At 43.2% G+C, this 21,945-nt stretch overlaps 1 protein-coding gene across 2 annotated transcripts; it reads left to right on the top strand.

Moving 5' to 3' along the window:
• Positions 1-387: 387 nt before the first annotated feature.
• Positions 388-20,548, top strand: samhd1 (SAM domain and HD domain 1). Of its 2 annotated transcripts, none has more exons than XM_063209361.1 (16): positions 388-724; positions 1,535-1,601; positions 2,184-2,256; positions 2,785-2,945; positions 3,712-3,827; positions 4,344-4,414; positions 6,137-6,304; positions 7,824-7,924; positions 8,131-8,239; positions 8,723-8,814; positions 9,539-9,654; positions 12,112-12,251; positions 17,255-17,344; positions 17,603-17,707; positions 18,121-18,258; positions 18,641-20,548. In XM_063209361.1, the coding sequence occupies exons 1-16, from the start codon at positions 526-528 to the stop codon at positions 18,848-18,850; spliced, it is 1,956 nt and encodes a 651-aa protein (XP_063065431.1). In that variant the 5' UTR covers positions 388-525; the 3' UTR covers positions 18,851-20,548. The 2 variants fall into 2 exon arrangements, with proteins under 2 accessions (XP_063065431.1, XP_063065432.1); XM_063209362.1 differs by lacking the exon at positions 388-724 and adding an exon at positions 1,691-1,780 and having other exon boundaries at positions 1,551-1,601.
• Positions 20,549-21,945: the final 1,397 nt, after the last annotated feature.

A 21,945-nucleotide genomic window follows, 5' to 3' on the forward strand; every position in this document is an offset into this window, starting at 1 on the left:
ATAAGTCACCGCCTTTATGGCAGTAGATTTTTTTTATATTTGTACACAGATGTAGCATGTTAATCTTAAAATCCCCAACACACAAGCGTCTTGATCATTGAAATTGGGTCTTCAAATTGGGTGTTCTTACATGACTCTTATGTGTTTTCTACAGCGTTATTTCAGATCACAAAGCTGTGTGGTTGGTTTTATTGGTTTTATGTGTTGCCTGAATCAGTGATTCACTTTCCATCACTTTTTTTTGACTTGCTTGTCGATTTGAGCTATGGCTGCTCTTTTACCTCCTGAACAGGAGATGGCGCTAGTATACTGTGATTCTATTTATCAACATGCCGCCAAAGACAAAAATAGTAGCCTGTCAGCGAGGGAAACGCTCCAGCCGGTGACTGCAAGTAAACTATTCATTCCTCGCTGGCTGTGGTGCTCAGTGGATCGGTAGCGCACAGTTGGCAAGTTCTAGATAGCAGAGACAAAACGCACTCTTGTGTCGCCCAAACAAATCTGACAGTATTCCCTGCCTAAACCATGGACAACCGAAAGCGGCCAAGAGATGATTTAGCGTGCAACTCAGCCGACAATTTCAAGACCCCAGAGAAGCGAGTGTCGGTGCTTCCACGTCGGGGTGGCAGTTCCAGTGATGCCGATTTCAGAAACTGGGATGTGGAGGCGACCTGTTGTTACCTGCGCCAGGAGGGACTTGGGGAATGGGAGAGCAAGTTTAAAGGTGAGACCCATGAATATAAAACAACACCGTGTCAAATCGATCTACAGTAGTTCAGTGATCCCCAATATTAACACAGGCTAGTTTGTATTAGCTTGCCCCGTAATGAGGCTAATGTAGCCTAGTTAGTCGGTACCCAATTTGTTTGTCTACTACTCAGTATCTAGCTGTTTGGAAGACGTGGCTCACTCGTGAAATGACCTGCTGATCAGTAAAACTACTGGACTGAACAGTCCTACTCAAAATGTCTTGTCTTTATGAACTGTGGACCTTATCAAGCATAGTCACTCATAAGCAAGTTTTTCTTTTGAGCTGGCGAACTCGATTAACAACACAGGTCGCATTCCCCAGCATTTAGCTGCTGTACGAGGCGATCTGTGTTTATTGTCCTGTCAGTAACCCGTAAATCAAGCTCGGGGATTACTTTGGGTCAGCTAATGTTGGAGACCATACAGACAGCATGCAGTTGTTCAACTTCCCCATCTGGGATGTAAACTTCAGATTAGTGAAACAGGATGTGGACTGTTCTGTCTATGGACTCTTCTGTAACAAGATCTCTGAACACTGTTATGTAATGGCACAAACACGTGCCCACTGAGGTCCACTGAAACTGAACGCATCCTAATGAAATTCACAAATGAATTAATTGAATTACATCTCGTTGACTGCCCGTCTCTATACAGGAACCTCTTGTGCCTGCATCTAATATAATTCAGTGTCATGTTGCCAGAATAGACCAAATAGCCTACTCCGACACACATTCCCCTTGTCAACTGTGGGATGATCAATAATGTCTCTATTGTTGCCTTGCAGAGCAACAAATCACTGGGGTGGGACTGCGCTACCTCACTGACGCTCATCTGGAGAAGATTGGCATTGGGTAAGAGTTGTCTGTCCACTGGATAAGGGGGTCACCCCAAATATTTAATCTGGTAAATGTTTTGGCTGACAGGAGTTGAATTGGGCCAGGTCTGTCAGGGGCTGAGTCACGGCCGATGTGATGGACTATCTGTTGTCCATAACAATTTACCCAGATGTCAGAACCAACAGTGAATGGCCGTAAGTAAATGTCACTCTTAACCTAGATTCATATAATTTGACCAATAGCTGTGTCTTTCCCATCTTGGGTAACCACTTCTTATGGGGATACCAGATCGTCTGTCACACCCAGCACATAAACTCATGCTGCATTTTGACACTTCATAAGCTGAAACTTGCCCATATAAGTCGATTACTAATTTGACCCTCTTAGCTATTATTTCTGCAGCTAGGCCAGGGGAACAAAGGGAACATCAACATACATTCTTATTTCAACCTGCTTAACACACAAACCAAAACCCAATTTAACCCTGGCTGATGACACAACATTACTTTGACAAATCACTCTGGAGGTTTTGAAAGGAACAAACATATGGTGTGGGTGGATGTCTTAATGACTGTGTCCATGTGTTTATGCCATTAGGCCGCTGGGGAGACGCCTTCAGATCCTGCACAGCCTGCAGAAGCTGTGGCACATCACAAGTGTGCCTGCAAAGGTATGTCAATTAATCACTCAATCAAAATGTATTTATATACAGTAGCACAATATCACAACTATACAGTTGACTCAAAATGTATTCAAGTATACATGCATACACATTTTCACATTCACACACCAGCTCTGGAGGCTACCAAGAAGTCGCCAAGTGTCTGAGGTTCATGTGAGAAAACACACACACACACACACACACACACACACACACACACACACACACACACACACACACACACACACACACACACACACACACACACACACACACACACACACACACACACACACACACACACACAAATAGTAATAATAGGCCTACATTAGATACTAGATCTAGCGCTGGGAAGATTGTGTCTGGAAGTTTCAACCATGACTTCATGACTCACACCCTCATTCCACAGAGAAAACCCAGAGGAGACTGCCAAAAAACATCCATTATGATGCCACACCTAATCTTAATACAACCACATCTTAAACAGCTCTTTGACTGTCTGAGTACGACTTGCAAGTTGTTTGTGTCCCCATGCAGGTGTTCAACGACCCCATCCACGGCCACATAGAGCTCCACCCTCTCCTGGTGCGCATCATTGACACGCCTCAGTTCCAGAGGCTACGGCACATCAAGCAGCTGGGAGGAACCTACCTGGTCTTCCCTGGGGCATCGCACAACCGCTTCGAACACTCCATTGGGTGTGTGTGTGTGTGTGTGTGTGTGTGTGTGTGTGTGTGTGTGAGAGAGATATGACATTTTATTCCGTAAAAGAAGAAAGAAAAATCTACACACTGTTGCTGCTCATCGATTTATTGAACACAACGTTTCAACCTCAAGTGGTCTTCGTCAGGTGTATAGGTGTGCGTCACACCTAGGCGTTGTGTACACTTGACGAAGACCGCCTGAGGTCGAAACGTTGTGTTCAATAAATCGGTGAGCAGCAACAGTGTGCGGATTTTTCTTTCTTCTTTTACGCACGTTTGTTTGATCCAGCACCTGTTTTACTGGATGTGCGCGCATCACCTACTACTTAATGACATTTTATTGCACCTTGCCACTTAATAAGTTTGTACTTCCCGCAAGCATTAGAGGTTGGCTGTTGACATCTGTGTGTGCGTTCGTTGTGTCTGTCTGTGGAGGCAGATGGCCACAAGAGTTCTGTCTTTATGGCTAATGGCTATAACAAACAATATGAATAATTTACAGATGCACTAAGAGCTTCTAAAGGGCCATCACTAGCAGAACAGCTGCTGTTGGCTCTTACTGCTTTGTGAAACTGAAACTGAGATTAACTTGTGCCCTTAACTTTAAGCCATTATTATCTGTATGGCCTTGGAAGAAACAAAGCCTCTTTTATGTTTTGTCCTGATGAACACAGTTTAATATTAGAAAACGGTATCTTAAGGCTTCCTGTTTAGAATATGTCTTCACTCTGATAAGATTATGCGTTTCTCTGTCTTACAGGGTTGGACATCTGGCTGGCCGGCTGGTTCAGGCTCTGAATGAACGGCAGCCAGAGCTGCTCATAACCAGTCAGGATATCCTGTGTGTGCAGATCGCAGGCCTCTGCCACGACTTGGGTAAGCATGGCAGAGCGAGAGAGAGAGAGAGAGAGACTGGCGAGGCAAACAGACCTACTTTGTTTGCTAACCCTCGAAAAAGCAAGACCATTTCCAACCGACATCATGTTGTATAGAGTTTTTGCGCATGACTAAAAACAGTTTGAATCTTCTGGATCCAAAAGCACCATTCTCTGACTTTGATTACGTTGGACTTTTTCAGGCTAATCGCTGATATATCTTCTCAGGAAAAGGTAGAGGATTGTGTATAATGGTAACTGAGCCTTGAGGAAGGTCAGTAGACCGAAAGCTTGGCAAATTAAAAGAACACAACAACAAGGATTTAAGTGTGCAGACATTTTTTTCCCATTTATCACAGGGTATGTTTATGTTTGGCACACTGAGAGGGTGGTGTAATCTGGTTCAACACAGAGTATTGTGTGTATACAATGCGGAAGAAGCACTGCAACTACAGTTCAGATGTCTATGATGTCATTGAAAAATGTTGCGTCTTTCTTTTGTTATACTTTTGAACAGGACATGGGCCGTTTTCTCACATGTACGATGGAATGTTCATCCCCAAAGTCCGTCCTGGCTACAAGTGGAAGGTAGGTGAATGAAGGCATTGGCACCGTACAGTCGTCAAACTTTATTTTCAACAAATCTCCAACCACATCAAGGTCACAGGATTCACTCCCAGGACACCTGCTGATAACCCAGTCATGTACGGTCCACTGGAAGGGAGAGATCATGAGGGTGTGTGGTGTCCGCTGGCCTTGGTCAGGCTGTGGGTGTATGAGGACAGTAGGAAACATCACTGTGGAGCAGTGGGCTGTGAAGCATGTTGAGTCCTATGGAAACTCATCACAGGTTATTTATTTACCAATTATGGTAGTTGCGTTTTTAAATTTACAATGTCTAATAGGCAGATAGAAAATGCAGTATTGTAATCCAAAAATCTGTTCTGGAAGACATAGACCTGCTCTAGACCAGGGGTCCCCAACCTTTCTGGGTCTGAGGGCTACCCGTGGGCTACTGAGGGCTACCCAAGGCCTACTTTTGTTCAAAATCCTCTACTGTCTTGGCATTATTCTCAAATCACACTATTAATTTACGATAATAATACACGATAATACACAATAATTTACTTTTAGATTATACAGAATAAATAATCTCATATTCAAAAAGCATTAACTGTGACTAAAATCTGGTCGTCGTCACTGTTTAATAACATCTTTGGTGGACACCTCAGAAGCTCCTGGAGGGCTACCTGGCGCCGGCGGACACCTCGTTGGTGACACCTTCTCTAGACCTTACATGAACCCCATTGTCCAACATCAGATAATCTAATAAACAGAAATTACAATAATCCTGTTAAATTAAGCAAACTGCTGAAAAGGTAAAAGCATGTCATGTCAGGTGCTTTGGCGGTACATCATTCACTTGAGTGTAGAAGGTCTTTGAGAAGTTTGCCCTGAATAAGATTGGTTTGTTTGCGATCGAAACCTGGAGACGACGCCTTTAAAATAAAGTATATTGAAACTTTTGCACTCAAATCAATGTGCCCCGGTTTTAGACTACCACCTGCAACAAGGAGCCTATTGTTTAGGCTTTCATGATGCATTTTTGGTGGATAGTCAACACAGTGCATTCTTTGATATCTTTTTCTGTAGAGCGCCTGATTTTCCTCAGAATAACTGACCCAACACAGCACTCCCCTCCCTTTTTTCTATCTTGGAGAAGGTTAGATGTGGGTTCTCTGACAGCTAGTGATAAGAGAGGGGCAGAGAGTAGGTGGGGGGTGAGTGAGCAGAGGAAGGCCCCGCGACCCCTTTTGTTTTCTCTAGGCACTTGGCCAACAGGAATGCAAATAGTGGAGGTCTGCTGATTAGCACACCGAGTTTATGAGCACTCTTGGTGAAGATAAGCACTTCAGTGGAGGAGTTTCACTACCATTAACATGTGACCGTGGGGTTGTGTGTGTGTGTGTGTCTGTCTGTCTGTCTGTCTGTCTGTCTGTGTGTGTCTATCTGTTTTTCATTTAGGCTGTGAGTGTGTGATTGGCTGTTCATGCGCCTGTGCATGCATGCGTACTTGATTGTGTATCCACAGTAGTATCAATATGTGTGCGTGTGTGCAAATATGTTTTTATGTGCATATGCTTATGTGTATGAGCGCATTTATAGAAATGGATATTGTGTGTGTGTGTGCGTGTGAAATTAATACTCTGAAGATAAGTATGTTATGTTTATGTGCATATGCTGTATATTACGGACTGTATGCATAATTGTGTGTGTGTGTGTGTGTGTGTGTGTGTGTGTGCTATTCAGCATGAGATGGCGTCGGTGAAGATGTTTGACCACCTGGTGCGTGAGAACGATCTGGAGAGCGTGATGCAGGACTACGGGCTGAGCCTTCCTGATGACCTCACCTTCATCAAGGAGCAGATCGCCGGGCCCCTGGAGAGCCCCGCCTCCACTCGCAAAGGCCCCGCACCTGTGAGTTACCACGACAACCCTGAGGGTATTCAAAGAAGCTGGTTAAGTGAAGAATCTAGCTAAGATAATGGACAGGAACCTGCTGATAGGCAGATGTCATTCAGTTAAGCAAATTAGCTATCCAGGCTCTTCTATTAGATGATTTACCACTACCTCAAGGTTAACTTAAGCTGGTTTAAAGGCCACCTACTGCCTCCGCTCAACTTGGCATCATGTCACTTCAGCAACTAGGTCAGGTAATCGGAGCTGTAGCAGACTATTATGAAAATCAGGAAGTGTTATTTGGCAACTCATCATGAAAGACATAACATCTATCCGGGCTTGTTTGTGGTCCTGCAATTACATGTGTTACGACTTAACAGCAGTGGGGAAAAAACCCAACCCTGGACCCGGCCGTGGCTTGAACAGTTAGGGCATTGACTGTTACGCCGGGGCGGGGACCCAGATTAAATACCGACCTGAGGTCATTTCCCGATCTTCCCCCATCTTTCTCTCCCACTCGCTTCCTGTAACCATTCCCCATTCTCCTATTAAATAAAGTCATAAAAGCCCCTAAATGTGTATATATATATACAGTATATATAAAAAGAACAACTCTGAGCCAAATAAATCCTTATACTAAGCGGCCCTTATACTAAGTTTCCTTGAAGATAAATGAAGCCAACTGATGCATCAGATTAGTCTGAAAGAGGGAGGGTGAGGAAAATATAATATAATTAATAAATATAATACTGTGCTCCTTTGAGATTGTTGAGTGCATTGAAGCAAAGTGAAATGTCTGGAAATGGAGCGTCATTGTATTACATTATGCAGAATGTTGTCCATACTGTCAGTGAATCTATTGGTATTAAAACCTTGCCTGAGCAAGACAACTTCTTTGTCACCTTTAGGCGCGTTAATACTCAGCTGCCAAAATAATGTTAGCTAGCCAGATATGTCCTTTTTTTCTCGTCGCTAACAAAGCCAGAGCCAGTGTACCGGTAAATCGGTCATGCTAGCTAAAATGAATACATAGCCCACCAAGAGGAGATGGAAAACCAAACCAGAGGTTGGGGTGTGGGGTTGGTTTCATTCCCATTAGTAGCCTTTGTGAAAGAAAAAAAGCCCATTGGGAAACTCCAACTCCCATTGTCATTGTGACACAGCACTCCACAGTACACAAGTGAACACTGCACACTGCACACAACGAAATTGCATTTATGCCTCACCCGTGCAAGGGGGCAGCCCTCAGTGGCGCCCCATGGAGAGCAGTGCGGTGGGACGGTACCATGCTCAGGGTACCTCAGTCATGGAGGAGGATGGGGGAGAGCACTGGTTGATTACTCCCCCCACCAACCTGGCGGGTCGAGAGTCGAACCGGCAACCTTTGGGATGCAAGTCTGACGCCCTAACCGCTCACCCATGACTGCCCATTGTCATGTTCAACATATCTTTTAAACTACAGTGTACAAAATGCAACGTTTTTTTTTTTGAAGACAAAATTATCTTGCTTTGCATGTTTGTAATTTCCTATCTCTAGTGGCCCTACAAAGGCAGATCGGAGGAGAAGTCCTTCCTGTATGAGATTGTGGCCAACAAGAGGAACGGCATTGACGTAGACAAGTGGGACTACTTCGCAAGGTTAGCTGCCATGTTTTGGCTCTCTGTCTTCTGCTGTACTGGTATGTTCTTAAAGATAAAATATATGTCTAGTCAGTGACATAAGGTGATAAAAGTTGGTCTTGTCTGCATTTCAAATTATGTCTTGTGGCATATATTTCTTGATATAGAGAATGCCTGGATTTAGAGATTCAGTTAATCAAAAAGACGTGGGTCTGTCCTTGCAGAGATTGCTACCACCTCGGTATCCAAAACAACTTTGACTACCGGCGCTTCCTGAAGTTTGCCCGCGTGTGCGAGGTGAAGGGGACCAAGCATGTGTGCACCAGAGAGAAGGTTCCTCTTCCTGTTTCCTTTTTCTCTCTCTGATGTGTCCACTCCCCACATAGCCTGTCAGATAGGCTCGCGGTTGGGGCTCATTGGCCTAATTTTTTAACTGTCATATTTCCTTTTTTTCATAAGTATAGTATTAAGGAAATAAAATAATTGACCCAAACAGTAGGCCATTACAGCACACCTCCGCGTTATGTTTCCCTCAGACAGCTGTTTTCTCGTGAACATTATGGGAGTGGCCATTACGAAATATACTTATATGACCATGAAATAAGTCATCCACCATCCATCTGTATTATTTATTGACTTGTTCATTGTCATTCATTCAGTCAATCAATCTAATCCAAATACAATGTGTTGGCTGTCGACTAACAATCCTACTCTTAGCCAAAACAAATGAACTGCCAAACCGACATTATGTCTGTTTAAATTTAAATTACCGTATTTGCTTTTGCTCAGCTGATGATGTTTTTTTTTCACTTGCAGGAGGTGGGAAACCTGTATGACATGTTCCACACCCGGAACTGCCTTCATCGCAGAGCGTACCAGCACAAGGTCGGGAACATCGTGGAGACCATGTAAGTGCAGCCAGTACCTAAAACACATTAAAAGCATAAAATAAAACACACTCATAAATGGCTATTCCACTATTTAATGGATCTGTGGTCAAGCCACTGTTTAGGGAAAGTGTATTACAGGCCCAATGTACTCATGTAAAGGTTCAAATGCAGACTTATTTTTCCCAGTATTTATATTTGTTAATCAAATAACCCGTAATATGATCTTAAAATTTAAATTTAAATTTAAAGAGCCACTGTGCAGGAAATGGTCAAAAAGGTACTGCAACTATGCTGCTCATTGAAACTGGGTTGCCTATTGCCAAATTTGATCTTTTCATGAAAGTTTACTAAGTAATAAATTAATATTTTCTAATATGGACCAAGTACAGTCAGTTTTACAGCTAAACATGGCCATTTCTGGAAATTCAAAATGGCGGACCACGGAGAAGATCACCCTTTTCATATATGAAAAGTGCAATTTTTCCAGTCATAATGAACACTTTGAATTTGATGCTGGTGGTAAATATTCACGAAAAAGATAACATTAGTGAAAGGGTAGCATGGATTCTGGAAATGAACAACAAAAAATCCCGCACAGTGTCCCTTTAAGCAATTTGACTCACAGTTACTGAAAGTAGAGCTATATAATGGGTTCTCTTGAAGAAGAGTCTAGTGTTAAATAAAAGACTAAAAGAAGTGTATTGTCAAGCCACAGCATTTTTGTGTTACATATGTCTTTCAGGATCACAGAGGCCTTGGTGAAGGCAGACCCCCACATCCAGATCCAGGGCTCAGGAGGGAAGATGTTCACTCTCTCCACAGCCATAGACGACATGGTGGCCTACACCAAACTAACAGGTAGACATTACATTAAATTACATTACACTGAAGTGACACTTTTATCCAAAGCGACTTACAGTTAGTACAGGGTATTGGGTATAGGCCCTGGAGCAGTATGGGGTTAGTTGCCTTGCTTGTTAGGGTGGGGATTGAACTTTCAACCCTGTGATCACCAGTCCAACTCCCTAACAATTAGACCACGGCTTCCCCAGACACGCATGCCTACTTTTTTCATGGAGGCTTACACCAAACTAACAGGTAGAGATACCGGTCCTATAGGCCTATACCGCTCTAACGAGTAGTCAGGTATCTGGGTCAACAACATTTTTTTGGGCTCAGACGTCAGGTGGTACAGCCACAGCTAATGCGTAAATTAATTAGTAATTGGTAATTAATGTACTGAAATGATCATGCTTCTTAGATAATCCACTAAAACAAAACAAAATATAGCTGCAAGCAGCAATGCGGGGCCAAGCAGTAAACTTGCCAAAGTCGCCACGGCAACAGAAGGAACTGCAGCGCCCCCTTTGGCCCAAATCTCGCCAATGTTGGGGTGCATTCCTTGGAGGGGAAAATGGGGAGAGAGACGGGGAGGGTCGGCTTGGAAAAGAATCAGGAGCCTACTGAAAACAGATATGTCCTTGAAATCCTAAACATAAGAATCCTATAGGCTGCAATGCAATGTTGCCCAGCCTTTTTGAGACTGTTCTGAGGAATTGGTGTACATAGAAGTAAGTGTGTGTGTGTGTGTGTGTGTGTGTGTGTGTGTGTGTGTGTGTGTGTGTGTGTGTGAGTGTGTGAAAGACAGAGGAGCCGAGAGAACAACAGTGGTCTCTCTCTCTCTCTCTCTCTCTCTCTCTCTATCTCTCTCTCTCTCTCTCTCTCTCTCTCTCTCTCTCTCTCTCTCTCTCTCTCCCTCTCCCTCTCCCTCTCCCTCTGTCTGTGTGTGTGGGGTGGGGGGTATGTGCAAGGGCTGGGGCAGTGGGGCTTTGGTTGACACTAGAGCAATAGCAGAACTACGCACACACCTAAGCTCTCGTCTCTTGTGTGTCCAGAGACCCCCTGCCGAGAATGGTGTCAGTGAACGTGCGCAGGTGCCGTTGGCAAAGGGGACAGAGACATGAGAAAAATCCCTCCATTCTTTCCACAATTTTGAATGGCTGCTGTGAGCTGATAGGTCATCTTCACACTATGTTGCACCCAGGTTTAGATTTTCGTAACGATTGAGAAAACTGTGTACCAATATTTTGAAAATTAGGAGTACGGTTTAAAAGCTACAGGCAAAAATATAGCTAATATTTTGACCTATTGGTGGCGCTACAGAGTTTGAGCTGGGGATCTGATTTTTGTTGTGGGAGGTCATGGGATGGACTACTATGTGTGTAACAAATCTTAGTAGAATTCAATGAACGGTTGTTGAGATATGACCTCACTTCCTGTTTTGCCACTTTTACGACAATTTTGATTGGCTGTCACGGCTAAACGATAAAAGATGTCCAATATTCCTTGAGACCCCATGTGTAGCTCAGTCCAGAGATACTATATACCGAGTTTCGGGCAAATTGGTCAAACATTGCGGGAAAAATAGCATTTTTATTGAATTTCACAAAATTCTAATTTGTGGGAAAACTATACACGCAGGGTACAATATCATCACTAGTTCTCGGATTTGTCCTGGGCCAAGGATTCCAGGGATACAAAGTTTTTGAAAATTGGACCAGCGGTTCAAAAGTTACAAGCAGAAATGTACCTGCAACTTTGACCTGCTGGTGGCGCTAGAGCGTTGGGGCTGGGGACCTATAAATCACTGCGGGTAATGTTGATGCTGCCTCGAATATGTGTGCCAATTTTCATAACTTTCCTATGTACGGTTCTATGGGCTGCCATAGACTTATAGAGGGAGAAGAATTTTGACTGTAGTCAATGAGGGAACTAAAACACTAGGGGCCTTCGCCAGCTTCGCTGCTTGGCCCCTAAAAACATTTAAATCCATACAATAGTGGCATTAGCTGTGGTTGCACCACCCTGACGTGTGCTTCTACTAAAACGTCATTGACCCATCTCCTCTCATTCATAGAGCTCTCTACACCTAGATCGTTGGCCTCACAAGCTCTCTCTGCATTGTCTTGCTTTGTCAGCAAGCATGTTTGTTTTTCCCAATATAAACTCCAACCTTGAAATGTTGGTCATCTGACCTTTCACCAGCTTTTGGGTAGAGGGCGCTTACTTAACAAGTCGTTTCGTTTTGAATGGATACTAAAGGTCATCTCTTTCACTTTCACCATTTCTTATCTCACGTGCTAATGTATGTATATGCGCATGTTATGTTTATTGCAGCCAGTAAAAGAAAATAATATGTATAGCGGATAGAATTTGCTTCAGTGCTCTGACAGAAGTCTTTGTGTTTACTCTCTCTCTCTGTCTGTCTGTCTGTCTGTCTGTCTATCTGTGTGTGTGTGTGTGTGTGTGTTTTAGATTATGTCTTTGAGCAGATCCTGTACTCGTCCTCTCCTGAGCTGGCGGGAGCTCGGGAGATCCTCAATAATATCATCTGTCGGCGCCTTTACAAGTGTGTGGGTCAGACTCACCCCACCAGTCATGTGGATGTGTCCCAGGTACGCGCACACACTCACACACTCACACACGTGTGCGCACAGACACACACACACACACACACACACACACACACACACACACACACACACACACACACACACACACACACACACACACACAGCTGGTAAGTACTATGTCCACACGTGCAGAGAAGGGAAGAGCTTGAACTTCAGCTTAATTATTAATTTGAAAGGGTTGGCTGAGGTCGTTTCAATGAAAATGGTTTAAACCATGAAAGACTATTCATTGGTTTCAAAAGTGAATCCATGGCATTGTACCGGCCCCGACACTACCTTTTTGGGGGCCTTGTTTGAGAAGACAGTTTTAGAGGAGACGGCACTAGAGCAAGAGAGAGAGAGAGAGAGAGAGAGAGTTGGCAAATGACACCCTTCGCCTTGTCACTTCTATCATGAAATTGATCACCTTCAGCTCTCATACAAGGATGCAAGGATGCACATCACATTAGTAGCCATACAGAGAAGTGAAACTGCAGAACATGATGCGAGGTTGACATCTACCCTGGCCGCACAGCCCCATTCCTGTCAAGTTGATAAGGATAATTGGTGTAGTTACGCATCGCAAGTCAGTCCCTCAGTGTTACTTACAGACCTGGACCTTGTGACAAGAGAGAGCAGGCAGAAAGAAGTACAATATGTTTATGATGAGACAGGCAGAAACAGCAAACCACCAAGTGTACGTTAGGAGACACGTGCAGAAGATGAAGACATGATGATGTGGGCCACAGAATAGGGGCTCTCAAAATTTATGGGAACCTGTCTGACTCAAGATTCCAATATCTCTAGTCTAGTGTAGACTCTTACACGCTTCTCGCCCTTTAGAACTTGTTGGGCTAACTGGCAGCAGATGGGTGGTATTTTTTGTCTTGTGTGTCCATTCCCTGGGGTTCAGACACCTTGAAATGAGTAATGGAAGGCTTTGTTTGTGAGCATGACCCTTATTTGTTTCTTTGTGGATTGTCATCACTTGTCAAGCTCAGCTATGTCTGTCTTTGTCACTTGTCACTCGTAGCAGCTAAAACATTAGCATATATATGAACACTCGATTGCGCGTTGACCACTCCTTTGTATTAGAACGAATGCCCCAAGTCAGATCACTGCCATTTTTAGTCAGGAAATTGCTGCCATCAATCGATGACATTGATACATGCATTACCATGTAGGTGGCAACACGATCTATGGAAAATATCAATACACATCCCAGGGTTGGGCCTGCTAAAAGGCTGAACACTGCATCTGGTTTTCATATCTGTGGCACATGATGCACACTTCAGAGGAAGTCTGCATGTGACCATTGAAGGGGGAATACAAAATCGCTGACCACAAAATGTCTTAAGACATGATACACGAGACCTATGTCACGTTTTGAAATTGGATATCATGGTGAGAAGTGGTATCCATTGAAAAGTGTTTCGGTCTTTGATCTCCATAGGCACAGAAGATATTAAAAGTCAAGCCTTTGGTGAACAATCAGCTTTTATATTTTAGCTGTATTTTAGTAAAGTCCTGGCCAAATAATGGTAACTTCAAAAATTATGTTGTTGTCTAGATGTGCACAGCAGTTGTTTCTCATGCACAGTACGTAAATGCTGTACATGTAAATAAATGCTGCATGTATTTGATAGTATTGTGGTATTTTTTTCCATATACCCGGTAATATATACAACCAAATTGTTTTGCCAGTGCAAAAAACAACGTTAAAATGTTTTTCAATGAGGTGCAATGTTAAACACTCAGCCAAAGTGCTGTAAGCATCATAGTGTGATCCAAGTACAGGCTCTGATTGAGCTTGTCAGCATCCAAATATTTCGCCTCCATTAACCAACCTGTAATTATCTTTGAAGAGCAGCACCACACAACAACACAGAACCGCAAGCACTGCGATCAGTCTAGCCCTGAATGCCAGTCTTGATTTAATTATCAAGACATGTCATGATTGATGCCATGTGGATTGGTCCTTGCTTATGAAAAGTATGTCTGTAACAGTAACTTAATAATTGTAGCTTAATTCATACAAGACATGCTGCTCAATGTGACAGTTAGATTAACAATAACAACAAAAAATATAGCTGCAAGCAGCAATGCGGGGCCAAGCAGTAAACTTGGCAAAGTTGCCACGGCAACAGAAGGAACTGTAGCGCCCCCTTTGGCCCAAATCTCGCCAATGTTGGGGTGCATTCCTTGGAGGGGAAAATGGGGAGAGAGACGGGGAGGGTCCGCAAAGGACCTGGGCTGGGAATCAAACCCGGGTCAGCCGCATGATAGACGAGTGCCCTACCGGTTGGCCACGGCAGGGCCTGTGCTGCCCTTGATTTATATTGAGTAACGCATTTCCATCTCTCTCAAATTAGTCTATAAAATATCAGCAAGTAATTTCTATACTTGAGTGGCTTGCTTTTTGGACAGCAATTATAATCCTCTGGGATCATTCTATTTAGTAAATTGTTTATATGACATACAATATTAGTGGCGCAACGGATCATCATTGATCCGTGGTCCGTTCGGACCAATCATTTCGGTTCGGCACACACATGGTCCGCGGATTGATTTATGAAATTGTGCGCATGTTCAATCTAGTCGTTTGGGACGTCTACCTGTTCCCGAAATCTTGCCTGTGCCATAGTTGCTAAACATTCCGTGCGATAGCCTACTGTACATGCATTTTGAAGACTGACTGTCAAACTCGAACTGTCAATGTCTAGAACTACTCTCGCTAAGTTTGTGTTGCGATCGGTTGAGTTCAGCGCATTTGCGACGCAGTGAGATATGCTCATGTAACGTACCGCGATTGTCGCGTGTGATATAAAACTTTGGCAAACTGAATTCATTTTGTGTTGTGACTCCTGACATTCTCAGGACAGCGAGCAGGTTAAATCATCTGGTTAGACTTTCTGTGCGCTCTGATGTCCCTGCAGAGTCTCCGCCTTCTTAAAGCAGCCGCTGCCCTTTTTAACAGTCAATGCCGATTCTCTCTCTCTCTCTCTCTCTCTCTCTCTCAGAAATGCTGAACCGCTGAGGCAATTGTGTTTCAATAAATGATTGATACAATTAAGGACATGAGTTCTGGTCTATGCGCCATCTGTCAGTAGGTCACAAGACTTTAAGCCATTATTTTGGTAGTGTGCATATTCTCAATTAGACATTTTGATATAGATTAATCTAGATTAATTTCATAATTGCAATGAGATTAATCTACATTCAAAAAATTATCTATGCCCACCCCTAACAAAGACACAGCTTATGTTTATTTGTGTTATCAATTAAAAAAATAAAATAATAATGATTTTTTTTTTTTTTTTTGCTGATCCGAAAAATGATCCGATCCGTGGGCTCTGATCCGAGGAACGATCCGAACCGTGAGATTTCTGATCCGTTGCACCCCTATACAATATTATGGAAAAGGAGCCTACTGAAAATAGATATGGTCTTTGAAATCCTAAACATAAGAATCCTATAGGCTGCAATGTAATGTTGGCCAGTCTTTAGAGAGACTGGTCTGAGGAATTGGTGTACATAGAAGTAACGTGTGTGTGTATGTGTGTGTGTGTGTGTGTGTGTGTGTGTGTGTGTGTGGGTGTGTGTGTGTGTGTGTGTGTGTGTGTGTGGTGTGTGTGTGTGTGTGTGTGTGTGTGTGTGTGTGTGTGTGTGTGTGTGTGTGTGTGTGTGTGTGTGTGAGAGAGAGACAGAGGAACCGAGAGAACAACAATGCTCTCTCTCTCTCTCTCTCTCTCCCCCTCCCCCTCCCCCTCTCCCTCTCCCTCCTTCCCTCTCTCTCCCTTTCCCCCTCCCCCTCTGTGTGTGTGGGGTGGGGGGTGGGGGGGTATGTGCAGGGGCTGGGGCAGTGGGGCTTTGGTTGACACTAGAGCAATAGCAGAACTACGCACACACCTAAGCTCTCGTCTCTTGTGTGTCCAGAGACCCCCTGCTGAGAATGGTGTCAGTGAACGTGCGCAGGTGCCGTTGGCAAAGGGGACAGAGAGATGAGAAAAATCCCTCCATTCTTTCCACAATTTTGAATGGCTGCTGTGAGCTGATAGTTTTTTCAATCGTTACGAAAATCCATACCTGAGTGCAACATAGTGTGAAGATGACCTGTGTACCAATATTTTGAAAATTGGGAGTACGGTTCAAAAGATACAGGCAAAAATGTAACTAAAATTTTGACCTGCTGGTGGCGCTACAGAGTTTGAGCTGGGGATTTGATTTTTTTTTGTGGTGGGTCATGGGATAGACTTCTGTGTGTGTAAAGAATCCTAGCCTAATTCGACAAACGGTTACTGAGATATGACCTCACTTCCTGTTTTGCCACTTTTACGACAATTTTGATTGGCTGTCACGGCTAAACGATAAAAGATATCCAATATTCCTTGAGACCCCATGTGTAGCTCAGTCCAGAGATACTATGTACCAAGTTTCGGGCGAATTGATCAAAAAGTGTGGGAAAAATAGCATTTTTATTTAATTTTACAAAATTCAAAATTGCGGGAAAACTATACACGCAGGGTACAATATCATCACTAGTTCTCGGATTTGTCCTGGGCCAAGGATTCCAGAGACACCACATTTTTGAAAATTGGACCAGCGGTTCCAAAGTTACAAGCAGAGATGTAACTGCAACTTTGACCTGCTGGTGGCGCTAGAGCGTTGGGGCTGGGGACCTATAAATTGCTGCGGGTAATGTTGATGTTGCCTCGAATATGTGTGCCAATTTTCACAACTTTCCTATGTACGGTTCTATGGGCTGCCATAGACTTGCAGAGGGAGAAGAATTTTGACTGGAGTCAATGAGGGAACTAAAACACTAGGGGCCTTCGCCAGCTTCGCTGCTTGGCCCCTAATAAATAAATTAGTTTGATTAAGAAGACAGATATTACTAGTTTCTATCTCTCTCTCTCTCTCTCTCTCTCTCTCCCTCTCCCTCTCTCTTCTCTCTCTCTCTTCTCTCTCTTCTCTCTCTCTCTTCTCTCTCTCTCTCTCTCTCTCAGGGGATGCTGCTGCAGTGGGCTGAAGAGGTGGCCAGGTCCAGACCAAGTGGTACAGACGAGGTCTTTCAGAAAGAGGACTTTGTCGTCAACGTAAGTATTCACTGGAACTTCCAGGACACTTTACCTCATCATCAACATTAAAGGTCAATTCCTGACAATTTTGAAGTATGTTAAGATGAGTTTTTTTCATGTTAAAAAAATTATGCCCCCATAAAAATTACCTGGAAAAAATAGTTGGTTATGGTTGAGTCAAGCCTAGCGTGAGCAATACAACTGCATGTTGAAAGTGGCAGGAATTCTCCTTTGACCTTCTGTTATGAATGCAAATATTCATGAATATTCCCCCAGGTTATCTACATGGACTATGGTATGAAGTCCAAGAACCCCATCAACAACGTCCACTTCTACTGCAAGAATGACCCCACCAAAGCCATCAAGATCCGTAAGAATCAGGTATGCGCCATTCTGGTTTCTCATGCACGTGCATATATCAGTTTTCTTAATTTTCAAACATGTTAACATTTTATTCTGTATGTTGATCAACATTAAAAAATCACTTTGGAAGGGAAACCTTATTATACCAAAAGTGGTTATAAATGGCACGTCACAGTTTATCTTTTTTGGTAACAACCAGTCATCACAAAACTTGATATGGAATACCAGTGAACGCCACAAGCAAAATCTGTGAGGACCGCAGCAGTTCATTGCAGACAACTCAGAAATGGGGATGAATTGTATTACATTCGGGATAAAAATTGTGCTAAATCTGCCCTCAGCATCAGGAAGTTGCCACTGCCTCTTCTGTGTCTTTATGCATTAGATGTTTGATATGTTTGTTCTGTTGCTTTGCCGACGACTCTTGACAGGTGTCTCAGCTGTTGCCTGAGAAGTTTGCAGAGCAGCTGATCCGTGTGTACTGCAAGCGCACCGACGAGCGTAGCCTGGAGGCCGCCAAGAAGTACTTTGTGCAGTGGTGCATGGACCATAACTTCACCAAGCCTCAGGTACAGCTGCCGGAGCTCTCTCGCTCTCGCTCTCTCCCGCTCTCTTCTTTCCCCTCTCTCTCTCTCGCTCTCTCTCTCGCTCTCTCTCTTTTTCTCTCTCTCTCTCTCTCTCTCTCTCTCTCTCAAAAACTGCTTGTCAACTGAAAAATACATTGCAAATGTTTTCTTCTGCTCATGTTAGCGATGTAAATGCTCACTTCCATTTACAGTACTCTGTGTTGACCCATGGCCCAAGTGTCCTCTCTATTTCCCCCTTTCAATCGGTTTTAGATTTACTGGGCAGTGTTTTCTGCACTGTGTGGCAGTTCCTCTCAAATAATTTTTGGCTGCATCTTCAAACTGTATTGTTTTGTCTTTTTGCACTGGCTTTGTGGGGGTTTAGGATGGCGACGTCACTGCACCCGAGCTGACGCCTCTAAAGAAAAGCTGGGCCAGCAATGACAAGGACGACGATGATGATGATGATGAAGACGAAGACGATGATGATTATGACTCTATGGACAGCGGACACCCAGCAGGCGGACACAGCACGCCCCAGAACGGCACCCTGAAGGCCAAGGCCAGGCTGTTCACACCAAAGAAAGACCTGTAGTCCTGTAGTGCAGAGGAAGACGAACGACATCGTCGTCGTCAGCGTCATCAAACGCTGTGGCGTTCAGGGGAGACTGTTACTCAGATTTACCACAAGGCGGCAGCAGAGATGCAATGTTGAGGTAAAGATGACTGAGGCTTGACTTGCTCAGGAGAAGTGAGAGGCTACAGCTTCTAATCGCGATCTCATCTCATTCCCAACACTGCCCCGTTGGCATCTTTTTTGTCTTTATATTCAGCAAAAAGTGTAAAGCTGTTTTTGTGTTTATTATTATTTTAAGCTTTTATTTTTCTAGATGTCTTTCTATTATCTTTTTATTTTATTATTCTATGCTTTCTTGTGCAAACTTCAGAGGAGGTGTGTGTTAGTGGGTGAGAAGAGGGTGTTGAAATCAAATGAGTGAAGCGACTTTTTAAACAAACAAAGTTTCACAGGACATCTACCTCTGAAGATTCCACGTCCAGTTTCCTCAGTTATGTCAGTGTCTCTTTCTGAAACAACAAAGAAATGCACCAATAACTTTGTGCACACTTTACTCCAAAGGCCGAAAAGTTACTCTTGCAATCAGCCAGTGGGTTTATTTTGAACCGTCATATGTAAAGATAATATTATTTGTTAGACCTTGAATGTATATTATTTATTTTCTTTTCCAGAGTGCTTCAAAGTTCTCATTCTTGGTGTGTCTCGTGTTTACTGGTTATATGTTCACTAAGCATCAGTTTTGTACATGCATACTGTGTACAGGTATGGAAGTACTATACATATATGGAAGTACAGAATCATATCCAAATAGTCAAGCGTATTTAACACCACAAACTCAGTGGTATCCCATAGTTTTTACCTCTTTTATTTTAAACTTGTGAACTTATTTTAGAGCTGTTGCTGCCTTATAGCCTTCAGCCCTCTGTGGTATTCATTACCAATGCATTGAAATACATTACTGATGCATAGACAGATGCACAAGCATTGGTCACCTTGCAGGCTAGATAGCAGGAAAGGGATTTGGTGTGAGAACACATTTGATGGTGTGAATATTGTGTTTTTTTCCTTTGGGTTTTCCTTATTTGAGTGCACACAGAGTGTTCATATATGTATATGTTTATTTTTCTAAGTGTGTGTAACATTTCCTCTCCTAGACTGCTTTGGTGCTCCCTTGGTGTTTGATGGCTGCCTGTCGTGCAGTTCCAGCATTGGACATTTTATATTCTGAACTTTGACCTCTGTTGCTATACCAACAGTTCAGCAATTTCTTGTCAGAATGTCAGTTGACATCAAAGCTGCAGACTATCATGCTTTAGTTGCCAATCAACCACGGAGCAAAAATGATCAATACCATGCAAATGGATGCAGTGCACTTGCACACAAAAAAAGAAGACAATTCTTGTGCGAAATGTGTCATGTGCACTGCCATTTGCTCAGTTTTGATTTATGTTTGCACCATTACAAACAAGGTGAGTGATATACTGTAGACTGAGACAGCTATTAATCTGTCTGTTTACATAAAGGGCCAGTGATGATGCACTTTCCAAACAAAAAAATGTTCATGGAAAAAAAATGGAACTGAAAAGAAAAAAACATTAACAATCAGGATATTTTTGAAAGATGTTTGTAATCCATGTGAAGATGAATGCAACGGGGCAATATTCCAATGGTGCCTGGCCTCAGCAATTGAATAAAGAAAACGTCCTCTCCCCATGACCTTGTGTTTGTGCTTTGAATGAAAACACATAAACTCTTAACCTTTGTCCCCTTGCTATGCTTTGTTATGTAACGTGGGCCACTAGGTAGTGCTCTTGTGTCATACCACACCCAGAAGAAGCTCTAAAGAGTCTTTGTTGGCCCGTTTAGGAGTTCCGTCATCACTAACTGCGTGCGCATTGTTGACCTTCACACACACACACACACACAATGCAGACACTAAAGATAGAATACCATGTCATTCTGTGTACGTTTGTTAAAAAAAAGAGAGAGAGAAAGAGAGAGAGAGAGATCCTACAAAGTACACTTCTCACAATATTTCGAGAGGGAGTAGGCTGTTCCATAAGCATGTGAGATGTTTGTGGTTACAAGTAATTAAACATACTACTGGACTGGGACATCATCAGGAATGCCCATGTTTGTGGAACCCACCACCTCATATCTGAAGTTATCGTGACCATCCATTTTCTTATGTCAGCAGAAACACCTGGCTAGTTTCTGTTCGATTCTGTTCCAACAATGCGCACGTAGCTCGATTATGTCACATCTGTGTACAAACAGTAAAGGGGTCTATCTAGGGCTCTCATGTAGCCTACACCTGAACCTTGTGCAACTCATGGTGGGCACATTGAACTGTAGCTTGTGCAGGACCATTACATGTCAAGGCTCTAACCTGTGCAGAGTGATGTCAACAATAAGCGATTCTGCAATGCATCGCAATTCAGTGCAGGACAATTCAATTATCGATGAGGCAGATGCCACAATCAATGCAGCATATTTTTTTCAAGTTTCAATGACTTCCGTGGGTATTTTTTGGAGCAAATTAACGTGAAACTACATTAAGGCACTTCAAAGCATTGAAAACTGCAGGACTGATGAAAAATTTGCCTCGCTTTCAGTGGAAATGTAATGCATTGCAATGCATTGTAGAGTTGGACTGAATCGATTCGAATTGAATTTCTCCCTCGAATGGTAATCGAATCGAATCATATGGGCAGTGCCAATGAACACCGCTAGTGGCCTGCCTACCTGTGATGGTACCTGTGATGCACAACATCTTTGAAGATGGTTGCAGTCATATGGAGCCCAGATAGCATCACGTTGGGGGGGAGATTAGTGACACAATCGTATCAGTTGGTGATACAGGCAGTTTGGCACACTAGCGCTCTATAGCCTTCTCTAACATAAAAGTAAGTAGGCCTAATGTAATGCAATGCCATTCCGACACCACGTTACTCTTGTGTAAAGTGGGGTCGCATTTTGCTCAGTCATTTTAAATTGGTGTTAAGTTTGGTTTTCACTTTCAAGTTTAAGTTTATATTATATTAGGGTCTATAGAACAATTTGAGTTCGAGTGTCAAACACACAGTTAACAAAATGGCCTGCGGGGGGCGCTC

The sequence above is a fragment of the Engraulis encrasicolus genome, chromosome 10 (genome assembly GCF_034702125.1).
Source record: "Engraulis encrasicolus isolate BLACKSEA-1 chromosome 10, IST_EnEncr_1.0, whole genome shotgun sequence".
Lineage (NCBI taxonomy): Eukaryota > Metazoa > Chordata > Actinopteri > Clupeiformes > Engraulidae > Engraulis > Engraulis encrasicolus.